Raw genomic sequence first — 23,373 nt, forward strand, 5'->3', positions numbered from 1 at the left:
AGTGTCTGAATATTGTGTGCAGCTTCCCTTGAGCTCTGACCTCATGCCAAGCACTCGTCTATCTGTTCAGATTTGCAATGATTATAAATGGCTTTTATTAATTTATTTACAACCATTTCGGTTCAACTTTTTTTTTTTTTTATATTTTCAGTACTTTATGTATTTTTTAGTATTTCACTATTTTCAGTATTTTTTAATGTGGATTACAAAGATCTAACAATCTCGGGCATTAACATAATTAAGAATATCAATAGCTGTGTCATCAATAAAGACTTTTTTTAAAGAAGAACGGTGTTAAGTTTGAAACCATAAAGTAGGAGTTCCCCTTGTGGCTCAGCAGTAACAAACCCAGCTAGTATCCATGAGGACATGGGTTCAATCCCTGGCCTTGCTCAGTGGGTTAAGGATCTGGCATTACTGAGATGGCTGCAGTGTAGGTTGCAGATGGGGCTTAGATCCTGTGTTGCTGTGGCTGTGGGCTCCAATTCAACCCCTAGCCTGGGAACTTCCATATGCTGTGGGCATGGCCCAAAAAAAAAAAAAAAGAAAAAGAAAGAAAACAGAAAGTAGCAGTATGTATGTTAGCAAAGGGGAGGAGAAATGAAGCTCAGAGCTAAGGGCGTGGAATGAGTAGAGAAATGGAATTAAGTGTGGACTGCTTAGAATCCTTTGACGGCTCCTAAATTGGCATTCTTAAAAGTTCACAATATCTGACTGAAACCAAGCTCTCTTCTTCATCTTGCATCGTTCCTTTATTTAAATTTTTTTGCAGGTTAAAGAACTACGATGTTTATTTATTTATTTATTTTGCTTTTTAGGGCCGCACCTTCGGCATATGGAGGTCCCCAGGCTGGGGTCTAATCAGAGCTGCAGCTGCTGGCCTGCTCCACAGCCACAGCAACGACAGATCCAAGCCACGTATGCGACCTACACCACAGCCGATCGCAACCCGGGATCCTTAACCCACTGAGCCAGGCCAGGGAGCAAACTCTCGACCTCATGGTTCCTGGTTAGATTCGTTTCCGCTGTACCATGACGGGAACTCCTACAATTTTATTTTGCTATTGTAATTTAGACTATTTCTCACTTTTAATCTAGACCATTAAGAGCCTTAGCATTTTTATTTTATTTATTGTGATAGAATTGACACACATCACTGTGTAGGCTTGCACTATGCTTCCTATAAGGAGTGTCAGCTAACACCTTTATTACATCCCACAGCTTATTTCTTTTTGTGTATTGAGAACAGTTAACATCTAGTCTCTTAGCAGCTTTGAAGTTTATGATACAGCCTTGTTGACTGTAATCATGATGTGGTCCTTAGCTTCCCCAGCATTGATTGACCTGGAGTTGCAAACGGCCCTTCCTTTCAAGCAGCTAAACTCCTGCCATGCCAAATCACTCACCTTCATCCCTGCACATACTCTGACCTTGGGCTCAGGTCATCTATCCCCTGTGTCATCTTCCTTGGTTCTCTGATCGATACGGAATGTGCGGCTCTTGCCTTGAACTTCCTTAGAACTTCGTATGTGCTCCTAATGCGACACCTAGCACATAGTTCTGTGATTTGTTCAGAGATCTATTACACTCCATAGGTTGGGTGACCTTTAAAGCCAGGTTTTATGTATTTAATGTGTCATGCTTATAAATGGCAAACATTTATAAGCATTTGAATTGAAATGCATTGAGCATGACATGTTTGAAAAAAATGTTTTTTTTTTATGTGCAGGGGATCCAGTGAAGTGCACCTAAAACACATTACATGAGGAACTATTAAAATAAAATGAAACTCAGGGGGTCTAGGAACTTGGCTGGAAAAATAATTAATCTATATTTTCATTATCTTGAATTGAGTATTTAATTATCCTTGACACCTCACCAATATGACACCAAGCAATGTCATATTGGCAGTATCTCTGACTTTGGCATCTGTAGATATTACAAATATATTTGTATCATATCAGTTGTCTGAGATTCTTTCCATATTGTTTAAAGTCACTTATTACAAATTAGGGTAATTATTAGGCTGCTGCTAAATCCATCGATGAAGACACATATGTTTCTGTATAGATTTAAAAGAATATCTTAATTTTTGATATAATTGTTTTCCTTTGTAATCCTACATATTTTACTTTAGGAATTTTAGAGCCTCATTATGGGAAAGGGTTCATGGGCCCTTCTACAGATGGCTGAAGGGGTATTTGTCACAACAATGGTTGGGATCATTTGTGTTGTAGGCTCAGTGAGGACAGTATTTATGAGCAATGTTGGCAGTATCCTTGCAAGCCAAGGTCAGGGGAATGGTATTTTAGGATGTCCTTGCTGAGGTAATGAATTTTGAATTGCACACTCGAATATTCCAGAATACTACTGACCAGAAATTGGTTTGGTGAAATCGTTCTTTTAGGCAATTGGGTCTGGTTATTCTACAGAGGATGGATTGGAAGGTTCAGCTCATTTAGACATTTATCATAGCCCATGTATGAGATGAGGAGGCCTGGTCAAAGATGGTTGGCCATTAGGATTTAAGATGAAGATGTGGCCTGAACCACACAAGATGTGAACTAGAAGAAGTAGATAGAGATGAGCCATGAAAGTGCTCATTTGTATAGAAATGAGCAGGAGTTCAGTTTTGATGATATTTGTTTGCGCTGACATAAAAATCTTGTTAGGTTTAGATGCTAGTTTGGTGTTTCTGTGTGAGGCTAGCGATTTGAAAACTGCCTTTATAGAGAGAAGAGCTGAAATCAAAGAACAAAGTAGTTCATCACTAGCGAGAGCAGAACGAGAGAAGAGGCTGAAAGGTAGGCAGGAAGACTCAGGTTCAACAGAAAGTTCTCAGCTTCCTACCTCTCAGGAGTAACCAGTCATCTCTGCCCAGCATTTACCCTCTGTGGCATTGGGGTACAAAGGACAAGCTGGGCTCCTGGCTCACACATATTTTGGAAGAGAGCTGTGCTGCCCAGGAAGGGCCAGGGTTCTGCAGTGGCCTCAACTCATGAAGCTTAAGGCAAGTAATTCCTTTGCCTGTTTGTACCCTGAAAGGCCAAGTCCGTGCCCATTGTTTCTGAACTCATGAGGAGCTTGGCTGTTTCTCTGGCCTGTCCTCACTTCCTACAGCTCTCACAGCATCTGAATCCTACTTTTGTTTTGGCTAAAGGTACTTACTCTGGCTGATTGATCACTTATGTTCCTTTTTTTTTTCTTTCATTTCATGCTCTGTTCTCCAAGGTTTTCTGTTGTCTACCAGATAAGCTGTGGGTCTTTTCCAGAGTGTCTGATTTTATAGTCTTATACTAATTCTTTCAAGCTTTTAAACTTTGTTACCAGGATACTGAAAGCCTCAAACCTCCATAATTAGTGCTCCCCTAATTTGTTCCTTCCGTGAAAGTTTAAGGAACCATCCAATGTCTGATCTGTAACATTTCTCCGATCAGTTAATGGTCCATGTTTATTTTTGAATTTTTTTACTATAGCTTTTCTAGAAATTTAAATCTTTTGTTCATAAAGCTCTGCTCTCATAAAGAGGCACTGAAGCTTTATTCTTCTGCCATTACTGTCTCTGAAACCATTCATTTGCTGACATTTTATTTTGAATTATCATATAAATTTTGACTGAAACTTGATCCACCTATAAAGATCTTCAAAAGCATTCATATGAAGCAGGAAGGACGGTAACCTACTTAGCAGACCACATCTGGAATACCAATTCCCCTTAGGTCCATGCCAATTTCAATGATGAACTAACCCCAAAAGCAGAGTTTAATAAAACACAATATCCATTTCATTTCATTAGTCAGTTTTTATGTAATTAAACTAGAAGCCAATTACATTCTGCATATGATGTTGAATGTTTCTTAGATGATCTAGTAATTTTAAGTAAAATATAAACCCTGAATCCTCTTAAAACTGCTGTTTTTTGAATGAGTACCAGTATGCTGTATCTTATTTTTCCTCTGCTGACCCTAAAATGGAAATGATGACAGAATAACCTGAAATGGATTATCATGAATTTTTAAATAGCTATTGACTTGTTTTCCATGGATACACATCAAAGATATGCTGATAACTCTGTAATTCAATGCAACTTGCTTTTTTTTTTTCAATAAGACTTTATTATTTTAGAGCAGCTTCAAGTTCATTGCCAAATTGAGCAGTAATACAGAGGCTCCTCCTATATCCCCCACCCTCACACATCTATAACCTTCCTATCATCAACATCCCCCAGCAGTGTGGTACATTTGTTACGACTGATGAATCTACATCATAATCATCCAAAGTCCATAGTTTTTATCAGGATTTACTTTTGGTGTTTTATATTCCATGGATTGGGCAAATGTCTAAAGAGGGGTAGCCATCATTATGGTATCATACAAAGTATTTTCACAGCCCTAAAATTCTCTGTGTTCCACCTATCCCTCCCTCCCCACAACCCCTGACAGGTAGTGATCTTTTTACTGTCTCCACAGTTTTATCTTTTCCAGAATGTTCTGTAGTTGGGATCCTACAGTATATAGCCTTTTCAGATTGGCTTCTCATACTTAGACATACGTATTTAATTTTCCTCCATTTTTTTTTTTTTCATGGCTTGAGAGCACATTACTTTTTCAGTGTTGAGTAATAGCCCATTGTCTGGCTGTACTGCAGTTTATTTATCTCTTTACCTGCTGAAAGACGTCTTGGCTATTTCCAAGTTTTGGCAATTATGAGTAAAGCTTCTCTGAACATCCATGTGCAGATGTTTGTGTGGGTATAAGTTTTCAACTTCTTTGAAAGAGCATAATTGCTGGATCATATGGTAAGATTATGTTTAGTTTTATAAGAAACCGTCAAACTGCTTTCCAAAGTAGCTCTACCATTTTGCATTCCCACTTGCCATGAATGAGAATTCCTGTTGTTTCATGTCCTTGTTAACATGTGGTATTATCAGTGTTCTGGATTTAGGCCATCCTAATAGGTGTGTAAAGGTCTCTCACTGTGGTTTTAATTTGCATATCCCTAATGGCATATGTTGGGAAGCATCTTTTCATATGCTTATTTTCCATCTGCATATCTTCTTTCGTGAAGTGTCTGTTAAGGTATTTGGCCAGTTTTTTAGATTGAGTTGTTTACTTTCTTACTGTTGAGTTTTAAGGGTTCTTTGTATATTTTGGATAACAGTCTTGATCAGACGTGTCTTTTGCAAATATTTTCTCCCCGTCTGTGGCTTGTCTTCTCATTCTTTGACATTGTCTTTTGCAGAGTAGAAGGTTTTCATTTTAATGAAATACAGTGTATCAATTATTTCATTCATGGGTGCAGCGTGCTTTTTAACCAGATATCTAACATGTATCTTTTCTAAGATGCATAGAGATGTTTAATGCCATTCACATTCCCAGATACCTAATTCTCTGGGTTTGTGTCAGCATGTTTGCACATGAGTTTTGTTTTGTTTTTTTCCTTCTGGTGGAGAATTTTCTTTATGGACTAAATTATCAGACTATCTGACTCAAATTTTGCACGTTCATTCACAATTGATAGCCTTTCTCATACATATGCTTTTTCCTCATCAGAGTCTTATAGATCATTAACTCTGGAGGAATCCTTTTATAAATATTTTCACCTCAGGGTAGGGATTTGGAGGGAAGGAAGGAAACTTTCCTAATTTGTTCTTTTTGGATGGAAGAAATAGATTTAGGTGGCAAAATAAGTGACAGATGCATAGTATGGGTTCAATAAATGGTAGATTAAAAATATTATGGTCGTTAGTTTATAATTTTCCTGAGCCAGCCACGATTGTCTTGTTCCAATGCCTAGCATTCTTCTTAGCATGTAGGCTTTTGTCTTAGGTAGAGTTCTTTAGAAGCAAACTCCAAGATAAGGGTTTGTGTGCCAACAATTAATTAAAGAAGTTCTCCCAGGAGACACTGGTAAAGAATTGGGGAAAGTGGAACGAGAAGAAAAATACAAGGACATGTGGGATTCAGGCAAAGGTGACCCGCAGAGGTGATCTGATGCTCTGGAGAGTAAATCATCCCTCAGAGCACTCCCAACCCAAGACAGGGGAGATGCCAACCATCATCCCTGTCAAACACTGAGGGAAACATGGGGATGGTGGGCAGAATAATGGCCTCTGGAGATTTTCATGCCCTAATCTCTAGAACCTATGAATGCATTCCCTTCTCTGCAAAGGCACTTTTGCAGATGTGATTAGGGGTATAGACTTTTAGATAGGGAGATTATCCTGGATTATCCAGAGGAGCCCAATCTAATTCATAGGAATCCTTAAAAAAAAATCCTTTCCCAGCTAAGAGAGAGATGTGATGACAGAAGAAGGAAAAGAGAAAAGTGATATTATTGACTCTGAAGAAGGAGGAAGAGGGTCAATGAGCCAATGAATGTGGGAGGCCTTGAGAAGCTGGAGAAGGCAAGGACATGGATTCTCCCCTAGAGCTTTGAGAAGGAACTCCAGCCTCGCAACATCCAGAGAGAACCGTGTCTGACTGTTACCAACTGTAAAGTAATCATTTGCATCTTAAGCCACCAAGTTTGGGATAATTTGTTATGGCAGCAACAGATAACTAATATGGCCACATGAACTTCTAGTCACTTCAAGTTCTCTGCTCTCTGCTCTTATGTGCAAAGCAACTCCAGTGGCCTACGGGAAATTCTCCAAAGAACCTTTGCAGGTACAGGAATTGGAGGCAAAAGTACACCAAAGTAGGATGAACATAAAAATGGCAAAAGGGACCCCTGGAGATCTGGAGAGCCCCCAACAGTGTTTGCTGCTGTGCTCAGTAAGTATTCATTACCCGAATGGATGGATGAATAAATAATTGAATAAAGAAGTTTATGTAAACTACTGGAGCAGAGAGATTGTGTAAGAAATGGTTTCTTGTCACAGGTAGACATGTTGGCAGTTGCCATTTGAAGAGTGTATTTGGCAATAAACACATTCTTCTACATGTAATGCCTTTCCCTTGTTTTTTAGGTTTCCAAGAGGCCAGTGGATTGAAATAGTAAAAGTAATAAAAACGAGCAATCTTTAAAGTTATGTCTATGCTGTAGAAATCCTCCAGAAAATTCAACAATTCTTTAGAGAATGTCATTGCAGCCTAAGTACCTGACTTGTAAACTGTTGTAACTAACCAGCTGGAGAATTCATCATCCTCTAGAGTATTTGGCTTGCTTGGCAGAAAAACAAAACAAATCTCCCTAGAAATGAAAAAAGGAACGCTTTTAGAAGCAAATGTTGAGACCTCAAGGTCAAGAAAAATTGCCCAATGGAATATTCTCCGCTTCTCTATGCTTGTCCTCCCTTCTTACTCTTTCTTTTCCACCATTTGTGCATGAGCAAGAACTCTGAATCGTCTTTCTTACAGTTAGAGTAAAATCTTTATACGTGAACAATAGAGTCTATATCCATGTATATAAGAGTCAGAACGAGAACCACCTGAGTAGAATATAAGACATAATGGAAATGAATTTGCTAACATCCTGAATTTATGGACATGATTTCTGTCTATTACATGGTTTCAGATCACCTAAACTTAACAGATGATTTAGAAGTTCCCTCTGTGGCACAATGGAATTGGCGGCCTCTTGGAAATGCTGGGACTTGGGTTCGGTCCCCGGCCCAGCACAGTGGATTTAGTATCTGGTGTTGCCACAGCTGTAGCTTAGGTGGAAGCTGCAGCTTGAATTTGATACCTGGCTTGGGAACTCCATATGCCACATGGTGGCCAAAAAAAAAAGAAGAGAGAGAGAGAGAAAGAGATTATTTAAATCTAATAAGATTAGTAATGAGGTTATGAGAATCTGCCTGGGAGATGCCTGTCATTCCAGCTCCCCGCTGCTCCCTTAAATCGCTTTTGAGTGACAATTTCATTTTCTTTCTTTTTTTTTTTTTAGGGCAGCACCTGTGGCATATGGAGGGTCCCAGGCTAGGGGTCAAATTAGAGCTGTGGCCTCTGGCCTATGGCATAGCCACAGCAACACCAAATCTGAGCTATGTCTGTGACCTATACCACAGCTCATAGCAACGCTGATCCTTAACCCACTGAAGGAGGCCAGGGATTGAACCTGCATCCTCATGGATCCTAGTCAGATTTGCTTCCGCTGAGCCTCGATGGGAACTCTGACATTTTCTTTTTTTTCTCCTCCACCGAAACATTTTAGTAATACTTTTATTGCTGCATAGAGAGTACAGCTATACCACCATGAGTATGGATACGTGCCTTTTCTATTTAAATGCCCCGTCAGTAAGAATGCTTTGGGTTGCAAGTAGGAGAAAATGCAGCCCAAAGAGGCTTAAACAGTAAGGGATTTATTACCTCTGCAAGGAAGCTGAGAGACAAGACAGGTTCTGGATTGGTTTCGTGAGCAGGTGAGGACCCAGGCGCTTTCCCTGTTTCTACTGATCAGGTCACGATGACTCAGCTCACGGTCCCGGCTTCACTGCAGAGGTTCAGATAGTCCCTCCAGGTATACCACATGTGTTGAAGAAGCATTTTCCTCAAGCGCGTCTCCTTTAATATGGAGTCAAGCCTTTCAAAATGTCCCCACTCTACCCTAAGCTTACTGTTCTTCAGATCACATTAGCTAGGATGAGATCACATGTCCAAGAAGCAAGGAGGGCTTGGGAACTGAGTGTCTGTAACAGCCGTGTTTAGCCTCTAGAGTGGGGGGCCTGCACTGCCATGAGGACAGTGAAGGGATGGCCACGGCTGTTGGGGTACAGCTCTGGGTGGAGGTACCCATTGCTGTGACGGTGAAATGAGATCACGTTGATAAGTGCTCAGTATGGACCCTACAAGTGCACCCAGTCTCCAGACGCCTTTTGATGCATAATTCCTTGAAAGTTCGTTTGCTACTCTGTTATCATTTTTAATGCCCAGATGCAATACCAGGCTGATATTAAAACAAGCATAAACATATTTATTTAATGAGTCTCTCAAAGCAGACACAGGGCCGTTGTTTTGTATGACACTGAGAAGTAGCTAAAAATTCTTCTTCCCTCATTCATCTTCACTTCTCTAATATTCTCTTATTTTCACAAAGGCTCCCTATTGTTCTTGGGGTCCCCCTGCCCCGTGCTGGCCGTTCTCTTAGGTCCTTTCACCTGACCTTCCTCTTTATTATGTAGATCAGTGTAGTCTCTCTACTCTTCTTTCAGTTTTCCTTTTCACCCAATATTCTGATGGCCACAATGAAGTCTCAGGAATGGAACAGGTTAAAGCAGAATTCTCTTAAGAAGCAAGGCATTAAAAAAAAATGGGAAAAAAGAAGCAAGGCATAAAAGAGAAGGTTATGAATACATAAAATGGAGTAACGCGTGCGTTTCTATTTCCCTTGTCACTGAGCTGTAATACTCCAGCAGAAACCCTAACGTTTTTCAGTGTCTTCTCCGAAGAGGACCAGGAATGGAAGCAAGACCACTTTTTCATTCGTCAAGCAGATCCACCCATGTTTTGCTGGCAGCCTTGTTCTGTTAGAGTAGCACCTTCTCCCCCACATAGCAGTGTTCGACCCAGCTCCCACACTCCAGGAAAAGAAGCGGTCCCGCTGATCTTAAAGGTGCTCGCTACCTTCCGTCTCCCTCACTGTGGTTTTAATTTCCCCGGCCCAGGGGTGGTGGTGACCACATAGACCCAAATTCCTCTTTGCCTTCAAAACTGTGCGCGCTCTGTTAATGCTGCATGTACAAATGGGCACTGCATTTGGATTTTATTTTTCTTTTGCCACTTGCTGAGCCATACCAGCTGCCCTCTGGGTTTGAAAGGAGAATTAGTTACATCCACCATTAGTTTTATGACTTTATTTTTTGTGTTGTCTGAAGGAAAGTGCTCAGACAGACACTTAATTGCAGAAACAAGTCAGCTAGTGTCCCGTACTTTGGGGACAATATTGCTGATGATTGCCTTTGAGGGCCATTCCAATCAATAAAACTGGAGGCTGGGTAGAAAATCCAGGTCCCTTTATTTCAGGTACATTATATGCCCTCCCCCCACCTCCCCTTTTTTAAATGTGAAAACTTCTTCACTCAGATCTTTTACTGCCTTAGAACAGTTAGACCTTAAACCGAGAAGTGGTACCTGAGTGAGTCTCCTTGGAACCCCTGCTGGCTTCCTTTGAAGGCCCAGGCTCCATCCTTTGGAGCGGGAAGATGGTTCACTGGAAAGCAGTAGGCATGTGAGTGGAGGGCCAGTGGCTCTCATTTGCTTCCTTTGTAACAAGCAGAAGGACAATCCCCCTTCTGGCTGTGGTTTAGCAAGAAAGTTACCTGGAGGAGAGGTCTGGGCCCATTTCTCTTGCTATCGTTTATGAGACCAAGGACTTGAGAGTCCAGGAAGGCACGGGTAGTGTGGGGATGAAGGAGGACCAGGCAAAGAGAAGCAAGTTTTCATCTTTTTATTCATCGCAGACTGTGCCTGCTTGAAAGCAGTTTTTAATGGAAGGGGCTGGGGCCGTTCTCTTCACCTACTGAAATGAAAAAGGTTTGTCTTGTTTTATATTAAGTTCAGGGAAAGGTGATAAAAATAATAGCAAAAATTTGGTATGCTAAGCATTTCACATAAGTTATATCATCTTATATAAGCCTCTAATGTTGATGCTCTTATTATCCTATTATTCTCATTTTATTGACTAGGTAAGAGGTTTAGCAAGGTTAGTCACTTGTGTAAGGTCACATAGCTGGTCCTAAGCACTGCATTATATGGCCTCTTGACCATGTTATTAGGATGTATCAACATCTTTATGGAGAATAACATTGTTGCCAAGTATGAACGACCTCATTTCAAAAATTCATTTTCTAAGACCAAAGCATTCACATGCCAGGGGTGGGTTATCTGATTCACCAGAATCCTCTACTGAATAAATGGCCCCATTTTTTTTTTTTTCAATCTTGCAAATATTGAGAAGTGGTACATTTTTGTTTTCTGTAGCCGTGTCCCCTGGCCTACTGCTTTGGATAATATGCATGTGCTGTGATTCAAATAATAGAAGTAGAGACAAAGAGTTTGGGGAAAGGGGATTACATGGAAAAAAGGTCTTTACACTAAGCATAACACAAAAATTAGAATTTGATTTTTAACAACAACAAAAAATACAAGGACAAGTGTTTATCTGTCTCACAAGAAAAATAAGGAATCTGTAGTGCTGGTATTGTCAGCAAAAAATTAAGTTTCACTATACATGGATAAATAAAAGGATTGCAGCTCACAAAACCTGATCGGTAATCATTCATGGCTGGCTATCCTGGAAATCAATATAGATTGTTCTGTGATCAAAATAACTGCAGAGTTCTAAACCGGTCAAGCCTACTGGCTGTGACTGACTTTATAGAACCACCTGGCCACACTCAGCTATGACCTGAGCCTGTGCTTGCATTAGTGCCAGAACAGTCTTTTCAGCCTCTCAAAGGGAAGAATACTGAATCAAATAAAATATGGACTGATTTGAAAAGTTGAGGGAAGTAAGTGCCTTGGGCCCCTCATATTGCCAGGAAGTCCTTCACTGAATAAATCTACAAAACATCTCTGCTTCAAGGCCTTAGTTTTTATCTCTTTTCCCAAATCATTGCACCTTTTCCTGAATGCTGCTGCTCGTTTTGAACAACCATATTTTACAACTTACCAGTTGTGCTATTTATCAGGGCACGCATATCTTTGTACTGTTTCACTTAGATAATGTAGCAGGATGCATCTCGTAATCCACAAGGTCGTTTGTAATGTAATATATTATAGGTATGGACTGTAGAGTAATAATTGACTTTCTTTTTTCTTTTCTTTTCATTTATTTTTTTGTCTTTTTAGGACCACACCTATGGCATATGGAAGTTCTCGGGCTGGGGGTCGAGTCAGAGCTACAGCTGCTGGCCTACACCACAGCCATAGCAACGGTGGGATCTTAACCCACTGAGCAAGGCCAGGGATTGAACCTGCATCCTCATAGATACTAGTCAGGTTTGTTGCCACTGAGCCACGATAGAGACTCCCATAATTGACTTTCTGTATTCAATCATGCAATAAGTACTTGTTGATCTTTTAACCCATGGCAGCCATCATGGTGATTATAGGGGCTATGAGAGGAAGGAGATACAGCTGCATAGGGCAGACCCGATATGGGTGGAAGGTATAGCCATCTAAGCTTGTAAGTCATATGCCATGGATTCTCGCAAAGGATTTCATACTCTTAGATACTCTATCTTAAACCCTCAGCAGAAGTTTGCTAGGAAACAGAAGGAAAATACCCCAAGTGGAAAACTCAGCAGCCTAGAGTAAGGTCAAACCATCGTCAGGAGATGGTACAAGTTTGAGTAGAGCACAAGGTGAGGAGGGGGAGGCCAGGTGAGCAAAGAAGACAGAATTAGTTAGATGGCGAAGGACTTTGAAAGCGATGCTAGAAGGAGTGGAAGGTTTTTCCTGAAAGAACTGTAGGCAGAGAAGAGATTCAGTCAGACTCCCACGGAGGCTGAACTGAAAGGGGCTAACAGCATAGCTAAGATCAAGAGTAGGTAAGAAGGGAGACGGTGCATTTGTGAACTAGGCAAGAGTGTACGTCTTGACTCCCCAGCAAAACTCTAAGCTCCTTGAGGGGATATTAGGCATAAGTTGTGTTTTCTTGTATCTTTCTTTGTTGCTGGGATAATTCTGTGTATATAGTAGATGCCTGGAAAATACTCAGCTTATTAATAGATTAGGCATCAGTCTTTACTAAGGAAAATGCATTAGCACAGTGTAGTCTGGACCCATTAAAGAGGGTGTCTTTGGTAAAGCTCAGTCATTTTTAATAACTGGGAAATCACTTTATGAACCACTGCGTGAATAAAAGAGTATCTTTTATTTTTCCCTTTTTACAGTTGCACCTGCAGCATATGGAAGTTCCTGGGCTAGGGGTTGAAGTGGAGCTGTAGCTGCGGGCCTACACCACAGCCATGGCAACACCAGATCCAAGCTGCATTTGTGACTTACACGACACCTGCATCCTCACAGAGACAAGTCAGGTTCTTAACCCTCTGAGCCATAATAGGAACTCTGAATAAAAGCGTGTCTTAATGTTTCCCACAGTAGCCAAATACCCAGAAGCTTGTCCATCAAAAACTGTACCTTTTTTGCATCTTCGCCATCGTAGCTTTTGAAGTTTTAGATATTTTTAGGATTCATGGAGATGAAAAAAAAAAGGAATCTCAAAATCACTATTTTAATTTGATTTTATTATTATTATCTCTCAATAATAATAATAATAGGTTTCATTTATTGAATACTTCCTCTGTGGTCATCACTCTTCCAAGTACTCTGGGGAAATCTTCTCATTTAAGTTTTTACACAATCACTATGATGTAGGTTTTTGTTACCTGCCCATTTTAAAAATGTCATTGGGGCACAGGTAGTTTAACCTGTCCAAGAGCAAGTAGCTAGAGGCAGAAGAACTTCCCATCCAGGTTTTCTGACCCCAAACGAGGCACACTTCTCACTGTGACAAAATGAAGAGATAGGAAGATTTAACATAGCCCATTTAGGGTCCAGTGAGGGGACCCTAATAGTATCACTGTGGTGACATGATTTTGAGGGACTCCAAGGAGGCTGCAGGGAGCAGAAAAAGAGAAAAGGGGGTAAAAAGGAATAAAGGAGAGAATGAGAAATTAGTTCAGAACAAGAATATATGCTGTCACAGTGAAGGCTAGTCAATATTTTTGAATGAAATGAAAGATGAAAGGGAGTTCCTGTGGTGGCACAGCAGAAACGAATCCGTCTAGGAACCATAAGTCTGTGGGGTCAATTCCTGGCCCTGCTCAGCGGGATAGGGATCTGGCATTGCCATGAGGAGTGGTGTAGGTTGCAGATGTGGCTTGGATCCTGTGTTGCTGTGGCTGTGGTGTCGGTTGGCAGCTGCAGCTCAGATTTGACCCCTAGCCTGGGAATCTCTACATGCAAAGAGTGCGGCCCTAAAAAAAAAAAAGCAAAAAAAAAAAAAGAATGTAAGAAAGATGAAAGGCAGAAGCCAAGGAGGATTTCATGGCAGGGAATGAAAGAGGGCCCTCAACCGTGGCTTTGGGTTCTGTTCCTGGTACAGAAGAGCTGTATACTTAGAGTAGAAATGTTTTTGTGCCTTGTAGCTTCATTTACTCCTAGGCTATTTCTGGACCTGTTAACAAATTCATAAATTTTCACCCACTGTTTTTTCTTTCTGGTTCAAATCAGCCCAAATAATTCTAAGCTTTCGAAATATTTATCATCAGACCTCAAATACAGTATCGAGGAATGACTAACTTACCTGTGAAAGAGCCTGTTTTTCTGATTCTGGGTCAGAGATGCTCATATTCAGGAAAAGCACTTGCTCTGGTGCATCAGGTATGTTATCAAATAACGTGAGTGATTCTGTCACAGTCTGGGGGAGGGGCAGAATGTTTTTCATAATTTGACACAGACTGATTTTTTTTAAATATTTTTTTTTATTACTCAAATGAATTTATCACATCTGTAGTTGTATAATGATCATAACAATCTGATTTCACAGGATTTCCATCCCACAGCCCAAGCACATCCCCCCACCCCCCCCCAAACTGTCTCCTCTGGAGACCATAAGTTTTTCAATGTTTGTGAGTCAGCATCTGTTCTGCAAAGACGTTCAGTCTGTCCTTTTTTCAGATTCCACATGTCAGGAAAAGCATTTAATGTTTGCTAAAAAATGCTGGTATTTCGTTCCTTTTAATGGCTGAGTAATATTCCATTGTGTATATGTACCACATCTTCTGGATCCACTCCTCTGTTGATGGACATTTAGGTTGTTTCCATGTCTTGGCTATTGTAAATAGTGCTGCAGTGAATATTGGAGTACATGTCTTTTTGAGTCGTAGTTTTCTCTGGATAGATGCCCAGGAGTGGGATTGCTGGATCGAATGGTAGTTCTATGTTTAGTTTTCTGAGGAATCTCCATACTGCTTTCCACAGTGGTTGCACCAATTTACAATGCCACCAACAGCGTGATAGGGTTCCTTTTTCTCCACACCCTCTACAGCACTTATGTTTGTAGACTTTTGGATGACGGTCATTCTGGCTGATGTAACAGACAGTGATTAAACAGCCCACTCACCTCTTCCTTCTTCATTGTTCTGTCGCTTTTAATTTGGATCCCTTTGGGTGGGCAGTAGCCAGTGGAGAAGTCGTGCAGTCTGCAGAGGGAGCAGCAAGGGATTGTGGAACGACCTCTATCGATCACCCGGTCTTTGCACTCCCCGGTTTTGTTTAGTGTTCGGTTATGTGATTTGTGTCATTATAGCATTAGTGCCTCCTTTCCCAAGGCATGTGGTTGCTAGTCAGAGCCGTCTTGATAGACATGTTGAGGATAACAGACCTAAGAAGGCAGGCAAACTTTGACATCATGGCAGAGCCCTGGCTTCCTCTAGTTAACCCCATTATTTCTTTCCTGCCAATGTCATTTCAGACGCAAGCCCTCTAAACTTCAGCTGACTTTAAGCTACCTAAATCTTGGGAGTGATTCTTCGTCTTAGTGGTAGTAGTAAAGCATTGCTTTATAGGTCCGAAAGTGTCAAACTATTATGACAGGTGAGAAACTCAGCACTTTTAAGATTCTCGGGGGCTTTCAAGTGGGAAGGGATTATTCAGAGATGGAAATAGAAGTCTGGGCCTTCATGTGGCAAGAGCACTGGCAATGGTCCGAGGTTCAGCCTCTTGACAAAATGTAAGTTTCAAATGTGATTGAGCTTTTTCTGCTCATTATTTCAGGCTAATTCAGACTTGTTTGGTCATCATCAAAAATACCCGTTGAAATACCTAAAACTCTTCATTATTCAAAAAATTTCCCCAGCCATTCTAATGGATGAGGCTGATTGACAAAAGTGAAGCTCCAGGAGTTCCCTGGTTGTTTAGCAGATGAGGATTTGCATTGTCACTGCTGTGGCTCGGATTTGATCCCTGGCTCAAGTACTTCCACGCACTGTGGGAATAGCCAAAAAAAAAAAAAAAAAGAAAAAAAAGAAAAAAAGATGCTTCAGTTGGAGGTCAGACTTTCCACTAAATAGCTGTGTGACACCAAGAATTCATTTCTCCATTCTACTTTGTGTTTCATGCGAGTTGGTTGGATTTGGGAATATAAACTCAAATGCCTTCAGAGGCCTGGGCAAAGAATGTAGACAAAAAGTAGCGATAAGGTCTGTGACATTGGCGACTGCTATCCACTTGGCTTAAAGGTGGTGATATGGCCACCTAAAACGTTTAAAAATATCCTCCTACAGAAAATACATCTATGGGAACTGTTGGGCCCATAGTTGTCAGTTTACCACTCCTCGGCTATATAAAACTAACCCCTCTCCTTTTCATTTTATTTTTATTTTATTTTTTGGTCTAACTTTTCTGTTTCCATAAAAGAAAAATAAAAGAGCAATTGAAAGACCTAAAAGAAATGCCTTATAGTGAAAAAAAAAGGAATTAAGCAAATTATAAGGATAAAAACTGACTTAATTTAGATAGAAAAAAAAAAGCCGTAGTTAAGTACAAGTTGAACGTGAATAACATGAATAACTAGTGTAGTATCGTTGTGCTAGAAGGAAAAGGGCTGCATGATCCTGAAACGAGACATGAAGAACATGTCACATGGCATTGGGAAATCATTTTTCCACTGACCTCAGCTTTGATCTGACTCTCATTATAAGGGAAGTCCAGATGCAGTGCGTCCAAGGATACTTAAAAGAGACAGATAAAGCCAAGAAGCAGCCAGAAGTTAAAAAAAAAACAGACCTTATGTCTTTTGAGAAGAGGCTAAAGGAATTCGAATTGATTGGTGCGGAGAAGAGAAGGGAAGAATTTGGGTTAATTATTCTTCAAGGACAGGACATATTTTCGTGTTGAGAATGTAAAGCAGTTTCCTTTCTCTCTGTCATAAAGATATTAGCAGGAATAAGTGAGCTTAAATGGAAGCAATGGAGATGTGATTGACTGCTAGGAAGGACAATATCTTGCAGAGCAGGGTGGCAAAATGCTGGAAGGGTTTGCTGAGAGATGTTTTGATAGCTTCATCCCAGGGGCTTGTCATCCAGCGAAAAGGGGAGGGCGTGATCTGAGCATCCAGGAGATAAAAGCAATGCGTGGGCACTCTCACCTGGGATTGTCTTGTTTGATCTTATCATCATCGCCCCTTTAACCATGATGAATGGATCGCATATAAACAGGCCAAAGGTCCTCTTGAGGTGTGACACCTGAACCTCACAGCCACTGAGAATATCCAGATCTTTTTATCTCCTGAGCACTGCTGTTCCGGGCTAGTAAACTTCGTTTTTTAATTCCTGGTCATTGGCTTGTTCACCCAGCATGGGGGCAGCTCTGCATTTAGTGCTCCTTAGACTAAGAGATGAAACTGGCCATCTTGTAACCCCCATCCTAAATTTCTAGGAAGAAGGTTCTGTTATGTATGGTTTGGGGCAAGTGTTCACCTGGTTTTAGTAACATATACCTGGAGGTAGCATGAGAGGTATTTGCGAGGAGGAGCTACCAGCACAGGTGGTGTGGTGGGATGAATGATGACACTCCCCTCAAAAAAAAAAAAAAAAAAAAAATCTGTATGTTGAAGCCCTAACCCTGAATACCTCAGAATGTGACTCTCCTTGGAGAGTGTGCCTTTAAAGAGGAAATGAAGATAAACTGAGGTTGGTAGGGTGTGCCTTCATTTGATTTCACTGATGTCCTTACAAGAAGAGGAGATTTGCTCATAGAGACGGAAGCTGGGCACACCTGAGACCATGTGAGCCCGCAGTGAGAGAGTGACCATCTGCAAGCCAAGGAAAGAGGCTCCAGGAGAAACCCAACCGACACTTTAATCTTGGGCTTCTAGCCTCCAGAACAGTGGGCCAGTAAGTTTCTACTGTGTAAACTGTCCAGTCTATGGTTGTGTCTTGGTATGGCAGCCCTAACAAACGAAGACAGGTGGTCAATGTGGTTCTTGAAGAAACAGAACTGAGCAGATTCCTCAAGAAACCTGCTGTCATCACCGTAATCACTATCATTACCTATGCTCATGATTACGCCGAGATTTATTTAACTACCACTGCTCCCTCCTTCCCCCATAAGAATTTATAACTGGATCTAAGTATGGCACTTTTCCAGGGCTGGAACAGAGAATGCAAATGCTCAGCCTCACTCCTAAATTATTCTGAATATTTTCCAGTGTGTATTTGGTTGGGGCAGGAATTTTAGGGAAGGGGGACATTAACATAGTTTTGTGTCTTTGCAGCCATGGCTTCTGTGACTGGAGTTCCAACGGCCTCCACCCAACAGCCCAGCTGCAGCAAGCTTTGTTCTGCCCTCTCTGGTCCCTGCAGCCCCCTTTGACTCCCACTGGTGGAATTTTATTTAGGGCGGAATAAGTTCACAGCCCACTTTATGCCAGTGATTGCTCCTGGAACTGGCTTTACCAGGCAGTGGCCTTTACACGCTCCTCCGAAGATGTAAACGTGTACCCAGGAAATGGCTTTCCCTTGGCCCGAGTGGCTCATGTGGCACCCTCACTTCTCTGCCTTGGGATTGCCCGGTGGTGTAGGGACAACCATTAGCAATGACACTCACCGGCCACTCCTCTTTCCCTCAGGATCTCACCTGTTTGCTAGCCAACCTTTCTAAAGATCCCAAAATAGCACTGGCTACTCTGGCTGTTATTTATGGAGGTCGGAGTCCCTTCCTCCTGGGAATTTCCTTGCTGAGTTGTAGGCAAACCCTTTCAATTGCATAGTTATTCTTAACACATACCAGAGCCAAAGACAAATTCTGTCCTCATAAAGCAGTTATTTCCTTTACCTTGAAATAGTTGATGGTTTTCTGTTGCTTATGGAATAAAGCCCCATTCCTTGGTGCAGTATTCAGGGGTTTCTAATTAGACAGCAGCCCACCTTTCTGGCCTTATCCGTGACCACACGCCAGCCTCACAAGCCTACTTGATGTAACGCAGTCACTACTTCTCAGGTTTGACTTGCACTATTTTCTCTGCCTAAGCTGCCTTTTCCTCTCATCACCGTCTCTTTAAATTCTATCTGTCTTTGAAATCCTAGATCAAGGGTGAGCTTCTCCATAGAAACCTGCTCAGTCTCCCAAATTGGAAGGAATCCCTTCCCCTCGAGTTAGCATCACACAGTCTATATCTCCATTAGAGCCTGGCCTTGCTCACAGCTGTATTATTACGGTTATAAATGTTTGCTTCAGCATCCTCCACCGAACTCCTTAAAGGACAGCATCGTGTTTTCCTGTGGAGCTGCCCCTCCCTCCCGCATCCATCCAGTGCCTTTAGAATAATAATTGCCATTTATTGAACATTTACTATGTGCCAAGATGTGTGTAAGTGCTCAGTATACATTACTACTTTTTTTTTTTTTTTTTGTCTTTTTGCCTTTTCTAGGGCCGCACCTGCAGCACATGGAGGCCCCCAGACTAGGGGAGCTGTAGCCTCCGGCCCACACCAGAGCCACAGCAACGCGGGATCTGAGCTGTGTCTGCGACCTACACCACAGCTCATGGCAACGCTGGATCCTTAACCCACTGAGCGAGGCCAGGGATCGAACCCGCAACCTCACGGTCCCCAGTCGGATTCGTTAACCACTGCGCCACACGGGAACTCTGCTCGGTATACATTATTTCATTTCACAGGCAACATTTTAAAAAGAAAGCCTCGAAAGCTTAGAGAGATTAACTTCTCTAAGATTCCGCTGTTGGCAAATGGTGGAGGCAGCATTGGAACTCATTTCTCTGTGACGTCTCAGTGCTAGTGTGGGATTTCACCTTTCAGCACTCAGTGTATGCATGCTGAATTGCTTTGGATGGCATACCTTTCCATTTTGAGAACTCGGTTATGTGAAGGCGAGCTCACAGAAAGGCCCCCAGGCGTGACTGCTGTTGCTGCTGCTCCCTTGTCTGCTCCCAACGTCTTGCTGTAACCCCCAGCCCAGAAGGTTGCCTAAGAGAGGTTCAGGGAGGATAAGAGCCCCAAATGTCATTAAGGATGGAGGTGCATGGCTGATCTTGGCCCAGCCAGGCAGTCGCTGGGCAAAGTTGATGTGTTGGATGCATCAGCCATGCTATGGAAAGAACAGCCGCATGTTAACGGCACATTAATCATGCTGACAGATGGTCTGCCTGGCTCAGGCTCTTAAACGGCCTCTTTGTATCTTGTGAGCTTACTGCTGTGTGCCTGTTAGTCTGGTGGGACTAACGTAACATGGAGGTTTATCAGGGAAGCAGGGCGGCATGCGTAAGAGCTAGGAGAATAGGTCAGCCCTCTGAAATTTTAGTTGCCTTTGTTCTGCTTGCCCAGGACACTGACCTTTGTCTTTCTATCCTAGCAACCCGCCCCCTTGTCAGTGCATTTAAAATACACGCTCACATTCTGGTCACACACCCAAGATGGTCGCCAGTGACAGCTTCGCACATAGCCCTGGAAATGGCTACCGCCAACCAGTCAGGTAAGCGTATATTCTGAGGCAGTTTGCTGTCCCTTGGCTTTATTTCTGTGGGCTCAGTGGGAAGATGCTAATTTGAACAAGCAAAATTTAGCCTGCCTGAGGCTGGTGGGCAGGTGTTGCTTTTTATGACTGGGCTGCTTCATTTGCTAGGGCATCCCAATATTCCAGGCTGACATCACCTCTGCAGGAAAACCAGGCTTGGTTTGGTGGGGGTCCAGGGTCCTGTCCCATCGCATCTTCCACTGGTCTCACCGATGGTGTGGAGTTGAGTATCTAGATGGTGATATTGCTATCGCTCTGTCCTGTGGAGGCCACTCAAGCCCATGGGCAAACCCAGTCAAACACAAAGAGAATGAGCCTGCTTCCCTCTTCAAATTGTTAATCAGAGTTGGGTGGGAAGAAGAAACTTTCCACAAAGAAAAAAATAGGAAAAGCAAAAAAGGACCCAGTGGGACAGCTCCCCCTCCCTTGGCCTCCCCTTTTGCTTTTTCCACAGGGAAGGAAATTAGTCCATATTGAGCCCTGGTTAGGTTTTGGGTGGTTTTCACACGAGGTCTCAGTGAATTCTCCTCCTAGGACTTTGAGGTAAGTCTCATTGACCCTTTTCCACAGAAGAAAAGCCTGGGTACCAGCGTGAGTGCAATTATGGGCCTTGTCGGTGCTGGAGCTGGGTTCCTGCTCAGGCTTATCTGATCCCGAAGCTCACCTCTGGCTGCTGTGAGGAACTGTCACATTTCTCAACTTACTTCACACTGCCTCCTCTCTGAAACAAGCCAATTATTTGAGAGAAGAGGCGAGACACGGGAGAGGATCAGACCTTCTCCTTCTTTGCTGTGTTTCATGGACCCGCCCGAGGCCGCCCTGCCTGGCGCACTTGATGTACTCTTAAGACCTGCACTTGGCACTCATGATGATCAATACATCCTACGGTTCCAGGAGCAAATATACCCACATCCCAAGGCCTTCATCACCTCCTCTGAGTTTTTCTTTTTTTTTTTTTTCCCCTCAGGAAGAAAAGATAATAGTGGTTCAAAATCAAGCCACCTTCTTGTAAAACCCAGGAGTTTTACACATGTGAGTTTACACATTCTTGGCCTATTTTGAATGAAGTCTTCCCTGGTAATCTTTGAATCTTTCAAGACCTGTTAGATTGGGAGTTCCCGTCGTGGCGCAGTGGTTAACGAATCCGACTAGGAACCATGAGGTTGCGGGTTCGGTCCCTGGCCTTGCTCAGTGGGTTAACGATCCGGCGTTGCTGTGAGCTGTGGTGTAGGTTGCAGACGCGGCTTGGATCCCGAGTTGCTGTGGCTCTGGTGTAGGCCAGTGGCTACAGCTCCGATTGGACCCCTAGCCTGGGAATTCCATATGCCGCGGGAGCGGCCCATGAAATAGCAAAAAGACAAAACAAACAAACAAACAAGACCTGTTAGATTGGGAAACAGGCCAGGTCCATTTGCAATCCTGGTGACGAAGTCCTGAGATCCGATGAACTTCTCTTACTGTTTTGGGCCAAGATGTGCGTCCTTAATCCTTTGGAGTCTGGGTGCAGAGGGCGGAAGTGACCTCAGAGACATGTCCTGGAGGCGACACATTTGCTTAATCAGTCCACAAAGTGTGGCTTCCTAAAGAACTCCCACACTGGCCCTAAGTTTGAGAAACTCCAACGGAAATCCTAAAAGAGATGGACCATTTTGAGGTGTCCTTAGTGGGAAATGCAGAGACAGAGTTATTTGGGAGAATTTATTTCCTTGGGAACTTATTGCGTAGCACGGAAGCAGAAGAAGGGTAGGAGGGGAGAGGAGGACGAGAAAATTTGTATACAGAGCAGTTTAATTTATTTTTAGTGCTACATGGTGTCATCCTGTATATTTAAGAAATAATTTGTGAACTCTTTTTTAGTCTTTTATGACATTTTTTTTCTTCTTTCCCAAAATGTGCTTTGTCTTAAGCCAGCAGAAACGCAAGTATTGTTTTTTAAAAACCTGTCACCCTTGTGGTTAAAACAGGACATTTAAGTCTGAATCATCAGTCTGACCTCTGTAATAGAGCAGCTCCATAAACTTAGAGCTGTAGAATTAGACCTAGCTATATATATATATATATATATATATATATATATATATATATATATATATATATATATTTCTTTCCGACTGTATATGCCTGTGAGGACAAATGCTGAATTAGTTGGTGAAAACTGCAGATGACTGAAACTTAAATGCATGGAAAGACCTCAGGGTTTTTTTTTCTCCTATTCTTGCTCCTGCCTCCACCCAATACTTATTCCCATGGGGCAGCTCTGGGGAGCAGGAAAAATACATCCCCCACAAGGCTACAGCAGTGGCATCTTGGTCTTTTAAAATAGTAGTGTAGGGTGCCTTGTGCTTCATTGCCCAATGGCCAGTGGAGGTGGGTCTTTCCCACCCTACGTCAGTTACAGTATTCTACCTCCCTGGTCGTTGCTCCCTTTAGATGTGGGCAGGCCAGATTCTTCTGAGATGTGCCTAAGGCTCTTGCAATGCCAGTCTTTCTGAGATTTAGTCTCCCCAGCTGTGTAGTGGAGATAATAGCAGTATCTAATTCATTGATTGTTGTAAAGATGACATTAGTTTCTAGTTAGTAAATATCTGGCACATACCAAACACTCAGTAAAATCATTATTACTCTTCTTTAAAATTTCCTTACCTTTGGATCTGGACATCCTGTTTCTAGGAAGTAGGCTGAAAACATAATTAGAGATTCATGCAAAATACATAGGTGTAGATATAGTTAAGATATATAGAGAGATGTTCATCACAGTATTGTTTATAATTGAGACCCTGTTTATCCAAGAATTATCCAATAATAATTAATGATGGAATCTCCTCTCCAAGGAATGCTCTGAACCCCTTAAATTTGTGTAGTAGAACTTTAGTGAAACGGAAAGCAGTTTG

The 23,373-nt window shown here is 42.1% G+C and overlaps 1 protein-coding gene across 6 annotated transcripts in view; it reads left to right on the plus strand.

The window, feature by feature from the left end:
* KCTD16 (potassium channel tetramerization domain containing 16) overlaps window positions 1-23,373 on the plus strand; it is a 304,030-nt gene that overhangs the window by 125,647 nt on the left and 155,010 nt on the right. Inside the window, exons 4-6 of one of the 6 annotated variants that reach the window (XR_014838963.1) lie at window positions 20,321-20,440; window positions 20,937-21,025; window positions 21,450-21,514. The exons of 4 other annotated variants lie outside the window; for them this stretch is intronic. Coding sequence is in view for 1 of the 2 variants with exons in the window: in XM_085014915.1 (XP_084871041.1) it covers window positions 20,321-20,440; window positions 21,053-21,207 (275 nt within the window). In the remaining variant the exon portion in view is untranslated. Of the gene's footprint in view, window positions 1-20,320; window positions 20,441-20,936; window positions 21,026-21,052; window positions 22,333-23,373 lie in introns of those variants that run through there. One more of the 6 variants, XM_085014915.1, reaches the window with a different exon arrangement.

The sequence above is a fragment of the Sus scrofa genome, chromosome 2, assembly GCF_054392235.1.
Source record: "Sus scrofa isolate SSC_HxYL_T2T_F1_AM1 chromosome 2, Sscrofa_HxYL_maternal_Yorkshire_Landrace_v2.0, whole genome shotgun sequence".
In the NCBI taxonomy this organism is placed as follows: Eukaryota; Metazoa; Chordata; class Mammalia; order Artiodactyla; family Suidae; genus Sus; species Sus scrofa.